Source organism: Macadamia integrifolia, chromosome 14, assembly GCF_013358625.1.
Source record: "Macadamia integrifolia cultivar HAES 741 chromosome 14, SCU_Mint_v3, whole genome shotgun sequence".
Classification (NCBI taxonomy): Eukaryota; Viridiplantae; Streptophyta; class Magnoliopsida; order Proteales; family Proteaceae; genus Macadamia; species Macadamia integrifolia.
In genome coordinates this window covers 21,713,726-21,731,708 of record NC_056570.1, presented here as the reverse complement: position 1 = coordinate 21,731,708, position 17,983 = coordinate 21,713,726, and the positions used below count along the sequence as shown (strand labels likewise).

The window sequence follows — 17,983 nt, the reverse complement described above, 5'->3', positions numbered from 1 at the left end:
TGCAACCAAGGTGCATGGGGAACAAGTAAAGGCAAGTACAAACATGTGTTCTATTTAGTTCCCATAGCAAGATAGCATATATAACACCTTTTGATCATATGATTGGCATCATTTGACATATGCGATCCATAGTATGAATTAGTGAGTTAAAGAAGGGTCTTGTACTTCCCGAAGTGACATTCTAAGCCTCCTCCATGCACCTCTCTAATAATATTGTGATTTCACTAAGAGAAACAAAGGATGTATAATCGAGCCCCAAGAATAATAAATATTGCAAATGAAGGGTCCGTTTGATTTTGTTTTTTCTGTTTCTGCATCTAGAAATAATAGAAATGGTTTTTTCCATTTGTGCTAAGAAACGATTTTTGGAATTGTAAAAAGGTGTTTGATTTTTCTGTTCCTTGAAACGTTTTCATCAATGTAATCAGGTTCAAGACATGAGTGAAGGCACGACGTTGTAGGTATGCAACTCACGAGTGAAGGTGCGAAGTTGGAGTTATAGGTATGGTTTGTGGAGATGAGCTTCAGAAGGATAAAGGTAAGTCCGGAATTGTAAGCTTTGCACAATCTGGTTCAAGTCACCGCTTTTGGATAGCGAGAAGTTTTAACAATGGGTTGGGGTTGGGTAGATCGAGTGAAGTATTGAGTTTTTCACAATTTTTGTCTCTCCCACTTGTTTGTAGGAACAAAAAAATAAGTCTGACTTGTTTATCCATTCCTGTTTTTAGACACAGAAATAGTCGTAAATTTCTATTTCGAAAAACAAGTGAAAAACGAAATAGAAAAATGAAAGGTTTTTGGGATGTTTTTCCATTTATGAGCACGTAAAAAGGGGAAAACACGTTTCTGAAAACAAAATCAAACGGGTCCGAAGTGTTTGGGTGATGTTCTCCTTATAAATGCTAATAGATTTTTGAGAAGTCCTTGTCCACTATATATTCTCCTTTGATCGGATCAATTCTACCTATTAGGGTTGAGAACTTAAGAAGATTTAACAGCTTGTGATTCAAATTTTTTAATTCCTTAAATTAATTTAGGATTTAATTCTTGAATTTCTGATATTGTAACTCCTTGAATTAATTAAGGATTCAATTCTTGATTCATGGCATTGTAACTCATTGAATTAATTAACTTTGAATTCATTACATTGTAACTCTTTGAATTTATGATATAGAAACTCCCTAAATTTATGAGACTAAAGTTTATTCTCTCTCCTTTCGTAGAGAAGACATTTCCTTTCTCCTTGTGAATAATTGTTATTGCTATCATCTCTTTTTCCCTGTGGATTCTAAACTTGTTCGAGAGCTGTATTACCTAGTAGTATTTGCACTTCTCAAACATCAAGTAACTCTGAGCCTCATTATGTTATGTATTGAATACCCTAACAGTACATGATCGAGGTATGATCAATGAAATAATTTTATTTTAAGATGATAATCTATCATAAAAAACACCAATAAAAGTATCATTCAAACAACCTCAACAACAATAAATGTATCATTTGAACAACCATTATTTATTTATTTTTAAATAAAAAAAAATAACATTATTCTTTGGAGTTAGACACAATATCCATATTATCAACGCTACAACCATATAATAAGTTATTTGCAGTTGATCCTGTGAATTTAATAGGTTCGGAATAACTAGATATTACAAATTAACTTGATCGGATTGATCTGGTATCGTAGGTGGATGTTAGAAAAAGTTTAAAAGATAGCCATGAGTGGCCAAGTTCTTCGAGCAAACAACCTCTGTGAGAACTTTGGAGAAAGGTCTTTGTCAAGTCAGATCATGACATTTGGTGTCTTTGTACCTGAAAACAAAGACATGTGGTGTGTTCATGTACAGGGGTCGGAACTTTGGAGAAAGGTTAAAAAAATTCCATGTGTTCCTTTGAAACGGCCAAGCACTTTAGTAAGTGGGTTTGGAATGTTTGACTTCATTTTTTTTAAAAAGCTTGAAACTATCTGACCCCTAAAGTCCAAACACAATCAAATGACTGTCCACACCTTTTATGAAAAGAAAAAATTTCACCCTTAGTATGTTTTCGTGCATGCTCCTAGCATGGGGCCACACAACTTTTTAAGAGCACACCACTCTTATACCTTAAGTTAGCATCTGCTGTGTCATTACTAGTTTATTAGAGAGAGGGTGTGCCTATCCTTCTCCTTTCTAATTATTATTATTATTTTTTTTTTAGAAGAAGGTCCGTATAAGTCATTGTGGCCTTTGCATAAATGCGTTGCCGATATGAACACAAATAAAAACATAATAAATTTTCAATTTTTATCTTTCACGGAGGATGGAGAAGTCATTTTACTTCTCTATACGAGGGCAAAGAGGTCATGCTACCTTTCGGACTTTTTTTTCCTATTATAAAATAGTAGTGACAATGTTGAGAAAGCATGTTGAAGGGTTACTCTTATTTTTCATCTTTGTACCTCCAATTGGAATCAGTCAATCAAGACTGGAAAGAGCCAGAAACTGTAAATGTGGGAATAGAAATTTGGTGATGTCAAGAGGCAGCACTAAGCTTGGACGGTGGTGGAGTGGAAGTTGATGGGTCCAGACATAGTGCGTAGTGTCCACCATACACTTATCTTTAAAATATTCGGAGTCACTCTTATACTTCTCGTGGACGATGGCCTCACAAGCTCTCTAATCCTACTCATCCTTTACGAGAGAGCTCATCAATTCTTGAACTTTCAACCCCAAGATGTTAACGGCTCTGCTACGGTAAGCCTTCTACCCTCACCCTTTTTGATTTGAATCCTCAATGCTTCGAGTACATTTTGCTGTTTTTTCTGATAATTTCAGATTCTTTCAAGGACCCACTTGAGGCTAAACACAGTTTGTGAAAAATTTGCCAGTTTTAGTTCAAAATCTGGAGTCTCCAGACATTGTTTATGAAAGATTCTTGATACCCACTTCTGATTTTGTGTGATTTCTGAGACCCATCTCAGATTTTTCCATGGGTACTCTGCTAAGAACACACAGTAAGCTTGAATTGGTACACCCACTTCATGGGTTTGCTAAAAACCGCTATCTTTTAAGCTCTTCAAAGCTTCGAAACCAATTCAAATTTGGTCCCAAGAGGTCTATTGGGAAGTGGTGTATGAATGGTTTTGTTAGAGCCCGCTGTACTGCTCTGTTGGAGCTTGTTCCGGAAACGAAAAAAGAGAATCTTGAGTTTGAGCTTCCCATGTATGATCCATCAAAGGGCCTTGTTGTGGACCTTGCTGTTGTTGGAGGAGGTCCAGCAGGACTTGCAGTTGCACAACAGGTCTCTGAGGCAGGCCTCTCCGTTTGCTCAATTGACCCATCTCCAAAATTAATCTGGCCTAACAATTATGGAGTCTGGGTTGATGAGTTTGAAGCCATGGACCTGCTTGATTGCCTCGACACAACCTGGAGTGGTGCCGTTGTGTTCATCGATGAACAATCTCGGAAATATCTGGATAGACCCTATGGTAGAGTCAATAGGAAGCAGCTGAAATCGAAAATGATGCAGAAGTGTATATCAAATGGTGTCAAGTTTCATCAGGCTAAGGTTATTAAGGTTATTCATGAGGAATCCAAGTCTTTTTTGATTTGTAATGATGGGGTCACAGTTCAAGCAACTGTAGTCCTTGATGCCACTGGGTTCTCAAGGTGCCTTGTTCAGTATGATAAGCCCTATAACCCTGGGTACCAAGTCGCTTATGGAATACTAGCGGAGGTGGAAGAACACCCCTTTGATTTGGACAAGATGGTTTTTATGGATTGGAGAGATTCACATCTGACAAACAAGAAAGAACTGAAAGAAAAGAAATGTAGGATCCCTACATTTCTGTATGCAATGCCTTTCTCATCTGAGAGGATTTTTCTAGAAGAGACTTCTCTTGTTGCTCGACCGGGAGTATCAATGGAAGAGATACAGGAAAGGATGGTGGCTAGGTTGACACACATGGGTATAAAAGTGAAGAGCATTGAAGAAGATGAGAAGTGTGTCATTCCAATGGGTGGCCCCCTTCCTGTGCTTCCTCAACGGGTTGTGGGAATAGGTGGAACTGCAGGGATGGTACACCCCTCGACTGGTTATATGGTGGCAAGAACTCTTGCAGCTGCTCCCATAGTTGCAAACTCAATAGTTCAGTACCTCGACTCTAAGAAAGAAATTTCAGGAGATGAATTGACTGCAGAAGTTTGGAAAGATTTGTGGCCCATAGAGCGGAGGCGGCAGAGGGAGTTTTTTTGCTTTGGTATGGATATTTTGCTTAAGCTTGATTTACCAGGCACAAGGAGGTTCTTTGATGCATTTTTTGATCTAGAGCCACATTACTGGCATGGATTTTTGTCATCCCGATTGTTTCTTCCTGAGCTTCTATATTTTGGGCTTTCTCTATTCTCTCATGCCTCCAATACTTCTAGGATAGAGATTATGGCCAAGGGCACAGCTCCTTTGGTAAACATGGTTGGCAACTTAATACAGGATAGAGACTAGTGGAAGATTTCCATTTGGCATCTAAAGTTTTATCTCTATTTTGTGCAACTTCTCTTGAGTTTGCAGTTATGTGATTTTCTTATTTAATCTTGTTAACAAACATTAGGCATCCTCTACTTGAATTATTTATAGTGGAAGGATCCAAATACCCATCATTTCTGCTCATCTGTGGTACAACATGTATGTATTATGTAAATAAATTCTCATTTGGACTATTTTGACAAAGTATTAATGGCTGTTGAGAGTTTAATTTTTGTGTATATTTCCAAAGACTGAACTGTTATGCTTCAGGAATTTCATTGTACATTTTGAATCGATTTAGGATTCCTACAATGAAAACAGCTCAAACCATGTAGCATGATGGATATAACGGCAAACATATATAAGAAAATTCCATAGAAATGTTACAGATTATTAACCTAAATAAGGGTAGACTGATTGCATCCTTCTTGATGAGGTCATGTACATCATATGGTCATGAGATATATGTGAGAAACAGAACACGATTTATGAACTTTTATAACTCAACCTATTCATTCCCATTAACATGGTTCCAGGATAACTTGAATTACCATTAATCCTAAGATCAGATGCCAAGCAAGAAACCTATGCCAGCAATTGATCTACATACTTATAGAATCCTAACTGTTCTAGCGAGAGTGAGTTATGAGGCTGACATACTTAAGGAATCCTAAGTTTGATAACCTAGGATCCAAACAAAGCATTTTGGTTATAGTTGCTATTGCAACAGGAAATTACTGTTGCCTTGGATCCAGGATACATAATGCCCAGTAAGTAACTGATATAATACCCTCTGGTTTCAATTGATGGAACTACACTCTGTTTTGCTAGCATAATTGCCCTGTCAGATCTATTTGGTAGTGGTAGCAGGTTTGTCTTTGTTCTTGTCTTCTTGAATGTTTGTTTATTGGAGATGACTTCAAGAATTAAAAATTGTGGAGTGGAAAGTATTGGGTGACATTTTAGTCAAATCAATAAACTTGTTAAATATTTTTTTCTTACTCAACTGAGTCGTTAAACCGAAATTTCTGAAATTCCATTCATGTTGGAATGAAAAAACTTTGGATTCATGACGCTTTGAAAAGATTTTCTGTTAATATCATCTGATAATAACAATAGCAGTCCAGCAACAGCGAGATTTTTACCAGGATCTGTAATTAGCAAGGAAAATCTCTTGCAGCTCTAAAGGTTGCCTAACATCTCATTTTGAAGACCTAAGTGGAATATATAGTTTGTTCTTGGTGGTGCCGTGGTGGTCACTGAAACTTGTGCAATATTCAGGATGATGGATATCAAGATAGAATTTGTATTTATCTTGAAACTTCTAAGTGGAGGTACTTTTTCAATGATAAACTGCAAATTAGCCTGTCCAAAACTGTACTCCCATTTGGTAAACCAATCCTCTTGTCATGAGTACAAAATCTACAACTCTGTCAGTGTTAAGGGAGTTACCTGATTTGTGTTGCATCATCAAGAGTTCAAATGATCTGCCTTGTCTACTCAACCCTGCTACACAATATGAATGAAAATCTCCACCTTGATGTAGTTATTCTAACATAATGCAACTTTTATATCATCACTATGAAGCTTAAACTGCAAATAACAGTGAAACATATTGATATTTTAATTACTCATGCAAGTATAATGTAGGGAACTTCCCAAGTTATAGTATATGATCAACTTGTCTGAAAGAAATACTTTTGTGCATGAACCCAGTAAAACAAAGTATAGAAACTTGACCTTTTCAACTCAAAGTTTGGCTTATTCAATGGATAAACTTCTAGGTTCATACTTTAGAAGAAATTTAAAATACATGCAATCCACACAAGAGAGAAGATAATAAATAAGCTTTTCCAACAGTTGGAGAAAGTTCCAAAAAGACCTATGCCAAGAACACATCATATGGAGAGCTCGAGAATTTTATTGTGTGATGACGAAAATACTTGCTAATCTCTTCTGTATTTGTTGCATCATGATTACTTGTAGTGAATCTTCCTTGAGGGAGTTGGTGTTTTCCGTTCTCCTCCACCTCCTCTGGGGAATATGGAAAAGTAGGTCTGTGCAAAGGTTACAAGGATAATACCACCTGCAACAAAGAAGGCAAAAATAGTCCAGGGGCTACTGAAATGTGTCCGCCGAAAGTCGGTCATCCATATAGAAAATTTCTTGTCGCAGTGCTTTTCAATATTTCTCTTAACTTCGAGATATTCAGAAGGGCTTGGCACCAAGTTGATTGCCAATTCATTGAATAGATCAGCTACTTGTTGGTCACTGCCAAGTAAATTTTGGAGTATGCCCTTAGATCTCAGCTCCTTCACGTCTTCGGAATGATCGATAAGTGCATCCAGTAAAACAATGTACGAGGCGACCACATAGTCACTTGGACCATCAGGGCTTGCTTCATAAGCTACCAAGTTCAAGAGTATGGACTTTGTTGAATCATCAATGAAAAGTTGAGGAAGGAACAGATCTCCACTGACACGATGATCTTCAAACTTAACATCTCTTAAGCTCCCACTGTTGCTCTTCTTGCACTTGATCCCTGCTTTCTTAAGTTCAATGACTGAACGAAATGAGTGCCAATCATCATCTTTCATTTCTGAAGACTTTCTCTGTTGGTGACCAATGGGCTTCTTCTTGTTTTCTGAAGATTCAGGTGTTCTCTCTTCACCAATGAGCTTCTTGTGGAGTTTGTCAAGGAGGTGAGCAGGTTTATCATCCTTCTCTATAGATGTTGTGCTTTGGAGCTTAAGTGGTAAATCTACAAATTTGTAGATGAGACATTGCCAATCGTTCTCACTGTGTCTGAAGCTCATCAATGCCTGAAGAACCAGAAAGGGCAGTTGATTCTCCAGCAAGAACAAGTCCCTTAGTATGAAAGCTATTTGATCAGTCTTCATCATTGTATCACCGGGTCTGCCATTGACGATGCAATCAATGAAATGGAGAACAAAACAACCATCCAGGAACATCATGCGTGTGAATTGATCATCGCTTAAATCTGCTGTTGAACTCTTTGCATAATATCCCCTTGCATTGTGCGAGACATCGTCAAATTTGACTAAGTTTTCAATCTCTCCACCAGTGAACTCCTTTGATATTAAAACCTTGAGCTTCTCCACTCGTGCAAACTTTGGGTTTCCATCTTTATCTTTGTCCTGATAATGATAAGGACCAATGGAGACCACCATGGGATCAAAGCAATCTTTGTGTTGTTCAATGTCCCGCAGTATTGCTGGAACCTTACCAATTCCAGCCATTGTTTCAGGTTGAGCGGTTTCTTGCTCACGTATCATGGACAGCAACCACTGCGGAGTGGACACTGATGTCTCTGTGATCACCGCAGACTTTTCACGCACATCAACTATAATGTCGGGCTCGGTACTGCCTCTGCTAGCTTCGTCGAATCCTTCTGTGACCATCGTCCTCTTCTCCGACCTCTCGATTAAAACAGAACGTGCTTCATTGGTGCTGGTCATCACTGGAACACAAAACAAGAAGTGCAATCAATATTGTAACTGCAATGGTACATTTACATATGTCATTATATATGATGGCTGAAAGTAGAAAGATCTTTTACTTTGCTTATTTATCAAGCTTGGTTTTGCATAGGAATTCCTAAGGTTGTTTTTGGGAGTCTCTAGTTTTCCTCTTTGTTGAACTTATTATGTTCTTATCCTTCACAGATTTAAGGGATGTAGTTCCAAGGAAAGTTTAAAGAGTCACTCTATAGTTGTGCCTTCTTGATGGGCATCACGGTCTATAGTGTTCATGGTTCCCCAAACTTCAGACATCAGGCATTTTCATGAATTCCTTCACCAGGAATTGATATTGCTTTCTCCATCTGTCCATTATTCCTTTGCTTCATATATTGAAACCTCTTTCTTCATGGTGGGTCCATGGAGAATTCTCTTGCTTCCAGATTGTTGAATCAGTTACAATCACAGGCCTAGAATTAGATGCTCTTTGGATCAAGTAATTAACCAACACTCCCTTGTTAGAGTTCAGACATACTCTTTCTTTCTTTTCTCCAGTAACACACTTCTTCAATCCTTTCAACCAGTAAAAGAGTAATGCTCAGCTAAGTCATGTCTCAATTATTTGGACTTCACATACCCCTTTATTCTTTGTTGGGAAGAAGTGCTTTGTTTGTTAAAAGAGAGAGAGAGAGAAGATTTCCTCTTAGTGCTGAACAGAAAAGCATAAATCTGTTACCCATCTAAGCTGTTGGGTCTATAATCCACAGTGACAAAGGACATAGAAGATTTGGCTAACTAGCTTCCTTATCGTAGGACCTTTTCTAAATTAAATTAAATTAATTAATCAAAATTATATAAAGAAGATTCTGTCCTATGTTTCTGGAATCAATGACCTTTAACTTCATGCCTATTCAAGTTATGGCCGATCTCTTGCATAATACTCATGGGCTTCAACTTTTTCTTCTTTGTCAAGATGAAGATTCAGGTGGAACTTCTTTTTTTTTTTTTTCAAACCCAAATTACGGCAAAAGGAACAACCAATCACTTTATCCTACCCTGCCCCCCCACCCCCAAACAGGAAAAGGGCAAATTAAAGATTGGGAAAATGAATGTTTTCTGGTCATGTGGCCCCCGCACCTAGACACAAAGGGCAACAAAATGATGCCCCCACTTTTTGACCGAATCCTTAAATTAATCAATCGAATTATTCCGAATAATTCTCCGTCCGAATAATTCCCAAATCCGAATTTGCTAACTATGGTTGGAGATAATATTTAATCTCATGTTACGTCATCGCTTAATTGTCTCTTATTAAAGTTATCTTCTTCTATTCACTTATAAACGCACTACAACTTTGAAAACAGTAGTGAATACTCAAAACTAAGTTATATATATATTAAGGCTTGCATTAAGTCTCAATTTCATTGAATTGCTCATTTTTCGTCTATGGTATACCAAAGATCGATTCCTATACTAGCTACATATCTGTGTGCTTAACATAAGATAGATGTATGAGATACTCGACATGGTACCCACTTCCCAAGGGTAGAACATCTTTGACAGAGTTGTCTGACTTTGATTGGATGAAAATTGTGATACCGGTGTCAGTGTTGTAAATAATTTACAAAGTGATTTAAATATAAAATTATACTTTAAAATTATTTACAAAAATGTTTTATGTCGAATCATTGGTAGACTCTCGAATAATGGACATTTGATGTATTAGGGGCGATGACCGTTTTCATGCTTGTATGTTTGTTGTGTGATATTGATAAATACATGAATTAAAATGTAATAAAAGTTTCTATCACTTGGGCTAAATGATTAAATCACATGGATTGACCTTATGTTTGATAATGGATAAGCTATTATTATTATTATTTGGTAACAAAGGATTTTATTTAGAAATAAAACGGTCACAACCATGGTTCTAAGTATTGAGATGGATCGTCATATTGTATTGGTATGGCCAACTTTACTAATATCAATCTTGATTTAGAGGTAAAATAGTAAAGAATGTATATCTTTGTGAAAAGAAAGGCAAAATTATCAATACGAACTGATCTGATATGATCTAGATCGATATCGATAGAGAAAGAAAACGGTACTGATGCCAAGAACTAAATCCTTGGTTACAATCCGAATCCTCCATTCCACATAACTGGAGTAACAAGAGTGGAATGAGGCAAGATGTCCTACATCGAATGAACATGCCCTCCTGCTAGAAAGGTGTCGGAATTCCTTAACATCCCCCAAACATGAGTGAAAGAACACTATATGCTTACAACAAATAAAACGAAAGCAAAAGAAGGATATGACGTGACTGAAGTCTGGAGCGATTAAAAAATCTTGCATAACCTAGTCATGAAAACTAATAAATACCTAGTGAGCTTTAAGCAACACATCGTCATATCTCCATTAAATGCAGTGCAAAGGAATCGAACTTTGATGAATTAAACATTTCTAATACCACGGCAGAATTCTTGATAATAAACTTCAGCCACGGAGATAAACTCTTTCGCACCCCAATCCTGTCAAAGATACTTTAGATCACACCATTTCGGAATCCAGGAGTGGATGAGGAGGGAGTTATCTGGAATTCTATGCGAAAGGGAAGGCCAAACCAGACCGCTATGGCAAAGGTGCAATGGAGGTAACATGGTCGATGGATTCCATTGCTTCACCTCAACGGGAACAAGTAAGGTGGATGGGAAGCACTTGGATGTGTGCCCAGATGCTGCCAGCAATCGGATATGCATTGGACGCGCTGGCTTGTTGGAGAGGATAGGTTCAAGTGCTACATTCATTTGAAGGATTTGCTTTTGTGAATCTCACGGTAAACCTAAACCTTCTTTATTGATTTAATGGCAAATATCCACAATGCATGTGACAGAAAATGTTGATTTAGAATTCTTCAATGGAAGAGATACAGGAAAGGATGGTGGCTACGTTGAGAAACATGGATATAAAAGTGAAGAGCATTGAAGATGAGAGGTGTATCATTCCAATGGGGTGGTACCCTTGCTGTGCTCCTTCAAGGGGTTGTAGGAATATGTGGAACTGCAGGGATGGTAAACACCTCAACTTGGTATATGGTAGCAAGATCTAGAGCCATATTACTGTCATGGATTCTTGTCATCCCCGATTGTTTCTTATTGAGCTTATATATTTTGGGCTTTCTCTATTCTCTCATGCCTCCAATACTTCTAGGATAGAGATTATGGCCAAGGGCACAGTTCCTTTGGTTAACATAATTGGCAACTTAATACAGGACAGAGACTAGTGGAAGATTTCCATTTGGCATCTAAAGTTTAATCACTATTGTAACTTCTTGAGTTTGTAGTTATGGGATTTTCTTATTTAATCTTGTTAACAGACATCAGACATCCTCTGCTTGAATTATTTATAGTGGAGGGGATCCAAATACCCAACATTTCTGCTCATGTGTGGTACAACATGTATGTATTATGCAATAAATTTCTCATTTGGACTATTTATATGAAGAATTAGAGGCTGTTAGACTGTAATTTTTGGATATGTTTCCAAAGGCTGAACTTTTATGCTTAAGGAATTTCATTGTAATTTTTGAATTGATTCAGGATTCCTATAATCAAAACAGCTCAAACTGTGTAGCACAATGTACATAAAAACAAACATAGATAAGAACATTCAGTTGACATGTTACATATTTGTAACCTAAATAGGTAGAGTGATTGCATCCTTCTTGAAGAGGATGAGTACATCATATGGTCATGCGATGTCTGAGAAACAGAGGACGGTTTATCGACTTCTATTACTCAACCTATTCATTCCCATTAAATGATGCCAGGAATACTTGGGATTGTACTATGAGTCCTAAAATATGATGCTAAGCAAGAAACCTATGCCACCTATTGATCTACATACTCATGAAAATCCCAACTGTTCTGACAAGATTTAGTAATCAGGCAGACATAATCAAGGAGTCCTAAGTTTCATTACCAAACATACAAATAAAGCATTTTGGGTATAGTTTCTATTGCAACTGGAAAAATTGCTGTTGCCTTTAGATCCAGGATACATAATGCCCAGTAAGTAATTGCTATAATACACTGTTTTCAATCGACGGAACTACACTGTGTTCGTTAACACAGTTGCCATCAGATCCATTATGTATTTTTTCTTTGCTTTCTAAGTGGTAGCAGGTTTGTCTTAGTTCTTGTCTTCTTGAATTTTGTTTATAGGAGATGACTTCTAGACTTAAAAATCATTGAGTGGTAAGTTTTTGGTTATATTTCAGTCATCACAAAGTATAATGTAGGGGACTCCCTAATAATAATATAAGATCAACTTCTGAAAGAAATAATTATGTGCACGAAATGTTCCATGTCTGGTAAAATAGAATACAGAAACTTGACCTTTTCAACTCAAAGTTTAGTTTATTCAATGTGTAAACTTCTAAGTTCAAACTCTAAAAGAAATTGAAAATACACAAAATCCTCCCAGGAAAGAAGATAAAGAAGCAGTTCCAATGGTTAGAGAAAGTTCCAAACAGACCTAAGCCAAGAGCACATCATATAGAGAGCTTGAGAATTTTATTTTTTGAAGGCCAAAATACTGGCTATATTTCTTTATTGTTGCATCATGATTAATAGTAGTGAATTTTCCTTGAGGGAGTTGGAGTTTTCCGTTCTTCTTCGCTCCTCTGGGGAATATTGAAAAGTAGGTCTGTACAAAAGTGAGAAGGATAATACCTCCTGCAACAAAGAATGCAACAACGTCCAGGGGCTACTGAAATGTGTAGCCGAAGCTGGTCATCCATATAGAAATCTTCTTGTTGCAGTGCTTTTCAATATTTCTCTTACTTCAAGAATTCGAAGTGCTGGTACCAGGTTGATTGCCAATTCATTGAAAAGATCGGCCACTTGTTGGTCGCTGCCAAGTAAATTTTGGATATGCCCTTAGATCTCATCTCTTTCACGTCTTCAGGATGATCAATAAGTGCATCCAGTAAAACAAGTATGAGGTGACCACATAAGTCTCTGGGACCACCAGGGCTTGCTCGTAAGCTACAAGTTCAAGAGTATTGACTTTGTTGAATCATCAATGACAAGTTGAGGAAGGAACAGATCTCCACTAATAAAGTAATCTTTATACTTAACATCTCTTAATGTCCCACCACAACTCCTCTTGCACTTGATCCCTGCTTTTTTAAGCTCAATCACTGAACGAAAGGAGTGCCAACCATCATTGCACTTTTCTGGAGATTCAGGCGTTCTCTCTTAACCAATGAGCTTCTTGTGGAGTAGGTCAAGGAGGTGAGCAGGTGTACCAACATTATCTGTAGATGATGTGCTTTCTAGCTGAAGTGGTATCTTTACAAATTCGTGGATGAGATCTTGCCATTCACTTTCATTGGGTCTGAAGCTCATCAATGCCTGAAGAACCAGATAGGGCAGTTGGTTCTCCAGCAAGAACAAGTCCCTTAATACGAAATCTATTTGATCAGTCTTCATCTTTGGATCCCTGTGCTTGTCATTGACTACACAATCAATGAAATGGAGAACAAAACAACCATCCAGGAACATCATGCGTGTGAATTGATCATCACTAAAATCTGCTGTTGAAGTCTTTTCATAATATGCCCTTGCATTGCATTGCAAGAAACCTCGTCAAAGTTGACAAATTTTTCAGTCTGTCCACCAATGAACTCCTTTGCTATTAAAGCCTTGAGCTTCTCCACTCGTGCAAACTTTGGGTTCCCATCTTTATCTTTATCCTGATTGTGATAAGGACCAATGGAGACCACACTGGGATCAAAGCAATTTTTGTGGTGATTAATGTCCCGCAGAATTGTTGGAACCTTAGCTATTCCAGCCTTTGTTTGAGGTTGAGGGGTTTCTGGCTCACCTAGTATGGACAGCAACCACTGTGGACAGGACCTTTCACGCTCATCAACTATTATATTGTCAGGCTTGGTACTGCCTCTACTAGCTTCATTGAAATTTTCTATAACCACCATCCTCTTCTCCGGCCTCTCAATTGAAACCGAATGTCTTTCATTGGCGCTGGCCGCTGGCCATCATTGGAACACGCAACAAAAGGTGCAGTTAATATTATAACTGGAATGTACATTTACATTTTCATTTTATATGATGACTGAAAGTAGAAAGGTCTTTTACTTTGCTCACTTATCAAGCTTGGTATTGCATATGAATTCCTGTGGTTGTTTTTGTCTCAGGTGTTTCTCTTTGTTCAACTCATTGACATGGTCTTATCTTGGAGATTTTAGAGGGATGTGGTTACAAGAAAAGTATAAAGAGTCACTGTAGTCGACCCTTCCGGATGGGCACCAGGTTCTATGGTGTTCATGACTCCACAAACTTCAAACATCTGGCTCTTTCTGTGGTAGAGACTTGAGTTGCAATATGGGAATCCTTTTTCTGCCTCTCAATTCTTCCAAAGCTTATTATATTGAAACCCCTTTTCTCATGGTTCAATGGAGAATCCTATTACTAAAAGATTGTTGAATCAATCATGATCATATGCCAGAGGACAGGTCTTGAATTAGATGATCTTTGGTATCAAGTTGTTAACCAACTTACTGTTCTTCAATACTTCCAAGCAGTATAACAGTAGTAATCAGCTAAGCCATGTCTTAGTTATTTGGACTTGCACTTACCCCTTCCCTCTTTGGTAAGCATTTTGTTTGTTACCAACAAGATGAAAGAGATGAAACAAGGCATCATTCTCTTAATGCTGAACAGAAAACATAAACCTGTTATTCAGCCAACAGTGAAAGTCCCACCTAAGCTGTTGCCCAATTTAGAAAGCTACCAGGGGCCTATTAAGGATAATCCACAGAGACAAAGTCCATAAACAATAAACAATTCTGTACATTCGTACAGAAAAGTAAAATCAAGTCAGCTAAAAGTATATAAAACAGATTCTATCTTATTTTGTTGGAATCAAACACCTTTAAATTCATTTATGGATGATCCCTTGCATAATACTCTTTGGCTTCAGCTTTTTCTATTTTTGTCAAGTAGAACTTTTTTGATTCCTGTCCTTTTAAACCCAAAATGACCAACATAGGAACAACCAATCACTTTACTCTCCCCTAGTACCTGAACAGAACATAGGACAGATTAAAGATAATATTTAACTTCATGTTACTTCATCTGTTAGTTGTCTATCTTATTAACCTTATCTGGTATTCACTGATAAATGTGCTACTTTTGAATACGATTGTGCATACTCATAGCTGAGGGTAGTTATCATATGTCTAACTATTGGTGTTGAAGACAATTGCTAGTGTAAGTATCCCAAAAGCCACGAATTCGACTCCTGTCTTCACCTTGTACCTTAAGATACCCTTTTTTCCAGATCCAGCTCCTCTCCAACTACTTGGCCGTCCAACCATTTACCTCCCACCCATCCAACGGTTGTGTGTCCAAGTCCGCCCAACCGTTGGATGGGTGGGAGGTAAATGGTTGGAGTTGGAGAGGTTCTTTTTCCCTCATTCCTTCCCCCCTGCTCTCTAGAAGGAATTAGTGCTGGTCAAGGCTGGCCTTGCCCTCCTAGTGCACTTGCTTGAACCCTTCTGAGGGATCTATCGAACCTGCCATAGTTCTTAAGGGATCTATTGAACCTATGGGAGAATTATATGTTGGATATTTTATTTGGTGTGCATAACACCATTTCATTGTGTGGCTTTAGCAACCTATCATTTCAATGGTTGAATGTTTTGATGTTTTCTACCAAAAAACAAAAAAGTTTTGATGTCTATGTGAGGCCATTTAAACATGTCAATAATCATGAAAAACTACATTGCGAGGGTTTATTGTGATCCCCAAAAACAATTGTGAGAAGTCTAGTGGAAAGTCCAAATGTGTGAATATCACTTGGCAGTAGATATTAGGCAAGGATTATAACTAGGATCCGTAGAAAAAAGCTGTTGCAACCCTGAATAAGGTAGCAGCTTAACGTCTCATTATGAAGACCTAAATGTTTCATGCAATATTCACTGTGCTGAAAGTCAAAATAGCATTGATATTATGTTAACTTCCAAATGGAGGAGATGTTCACTGATAAACTGCAATTTTACCTGTGCTAATTGTACTTTCATCTCATAAAATCTACAGCTCTTTCCATGTTTGGTTGAGTATGGATGATTGGAATTTTTTTTTTTTTTTCTGCTAAAAGGTTAATTTGTATTAAGAAGGGAAAAAAGGGGAAAACAGGAACAAGAATACACAAGAGATTACAATGGACAACCAAAACAAAGAAATATATAGAAAAGAAAGGGAAAACCCCCACCTTCGCCAAAGCCATCAGCTGGGGTCCCTCTCACTTAAAGGCTATGAGAGTTACTTGATTTGTGTTGCATCAAATGGAGTTGTCCTGGTGTGTGCAAATGATTGGCCTTGAAAAAAAAGATATCTGTGCATGAGCAATGCTTATGCACATGTCTAGTAAAACAAAATACAGAAACTTGACCTTTTCAACTTGAAGTTTTCCTTGTTCAATATGTAAACTTCTAGAGTTCAAACTCTATAATAAATTTAAAATACACACAATCCACATGAGAGAAAAGATAATGAAGCAGTTCCAATGGTTGGAGAAAGATCATAACAGACCTAAGACAAGAGCACATCATATGGAGAGCTTGAGAATTTTATTTTGTGATGACCAAAATACTAGTAGCTAATCTCTTCTGTATTTGTTGATCAATTGTAGTGATTTTTCCTTGAGGGATTTGGAGATTTCCGTTCTCCATCGCCTCATCTTCCTCCTCCTCCTTTGGGAAATATGAAGAAGTAGGTCTGCGCAAAGGTGAGAAGGATAATACTACCTGCAATAAAGAAGGCAAGAATAGTCCAGGGGCTACTGAAATGTGTATGCCAAAGTTCGGTCATCCACACAGAAACATCCCTGTTGTAGTGCTTCTCAATCCTGCTCTTAACATCAAGAAATTCGGTAGGGCTTGGTACCAGGGTGATTGCCAATTCATTGTAAAGATCAGCCTCATGTTGGTCAGTGCCAAGTATATTTTGGAGTATGCCCTTAGAACTCAGCTCCTTCACATCTTCAGCATGATCCATAAGTGCATTCAGTAAAACAATGTATGAGGTGACCACATAGTCTCTGGGACCATCAGGGATTGCTTCATAATCTACCAAGTTCAAGAGTATTGACTTTGTTGAATCATCGATGACAAGTGGAGGAGGGAACAGATGTCCACTGATATACCAATCTTTATATTTAACTTCTCTTAAGGTCCCACTGTCGCTCTTCTTGCACTTGATCCCGGCTTTTCTAAGCTCAATGACTGAATGAAAAAGTGCCAATCATCATTATACTTTCCAGAATTCAGGCATTCTCTCTTCACCAATGAGCTTCTTGCGGAGTAGGTCAAGGAGGTGAGCATGTTTATCAATCTTTTCTTGAGATGTTGTGCTTTGGAGCTTAAGTGGAATCCTAACAAAGTTGTTGATGAGTTCTTGCCATTTACTTCCATTGTGTCTGAAGCTCATCAATGCCTGAAGAACCAGAATGGGCAGTTGGTTCTCAAGCAAGAAGAAGTCCCTTAATACAAAAGACATTTGATCAGTGTTCATCATTGTATCATTGAGGCATTGAGCCTGCCATTGACTACACAATCAATGAAATGGAGAACAAAGCAACCATCCAGGAACATCATGCAAGTGAATTCATCATCACTTAAATATGCTGTCAAAGTCTTTTCATAATATGGCTTTGCATTGCGAGACACTTCCTCAAATTTCATTAATTTTTTTCACTCTCTCCACCAATGAACTCCTTTAACATTGAAGCCTTGAGTATTTCCACGTGTGCAAACTTTGGTTTCCCATCTTTATTTTTGTCCTGATTGTGATAAGGACCAATGGAGACCACCATGGGATCAAAGCAATCCTTGGGTTTTTTCATTGTCCTGCAAAATTGCAGTTATATGATGACTAAAAGTAGAAAGGTCTTTTAATTTCTTTGCTCACAT

The 17,983-nt window shown here is 37.7% G+C and overlaps 2 protein-coding genes and 1 long non-coding RNA gene across 3 annotated transcripts; 2 read left to right on the top strand and 1 right to left on the bottom strand.

Moving 5' to 3' along the window:
• Nucleotides 1–2,598: 2,598 nt before the first annotated feature.
• LOC122061986 (lycopene beta cyclase, chloroplastic/chromoplastic-like) lies at nt 2,599–4,743 on the top strand. Its single transcript, XM_042625596.1, has one exon. The coding sequence runs from the start codon at nt 2,975–2,977 to the stop codon at nt 4,484–4,486; it is 1,512 nt and encodes a 503-aa protein (XP_042481530.1). The 5' UTR covers nt 2,599–2,974; the 3' UTR covers nt 4,487–4,743.
• A 1,740-nt stretch (nt 4,744–6,483) lies between these two features.
• Nucleotides 6,484–7,986, bottom strand: LOC122060715 (UPF0481 protein At3g47200-like). The gene has a single exon (XM_042623824.1). It carries the CDS (start codon nt 7,984–7,986, stop codon nt 6,484–6,486), a length of 1,503 nt encoding a protein of 500 aa, XP_042479758.1.
• A 2,479-nt stretch (nt 7,987–10,465) lies between these two features.
• Nucleotides 10,466–17,983, top strand: LOC122061052. The gene is made up of 3 exons (XR_006134549.1): nt 10,466–10,822; nt 10,919–14,069; nt 16,705–17,983. It is a non-coding gene; the product is annotated as an uncharacterized LOC122061052 (long non-coding RNA).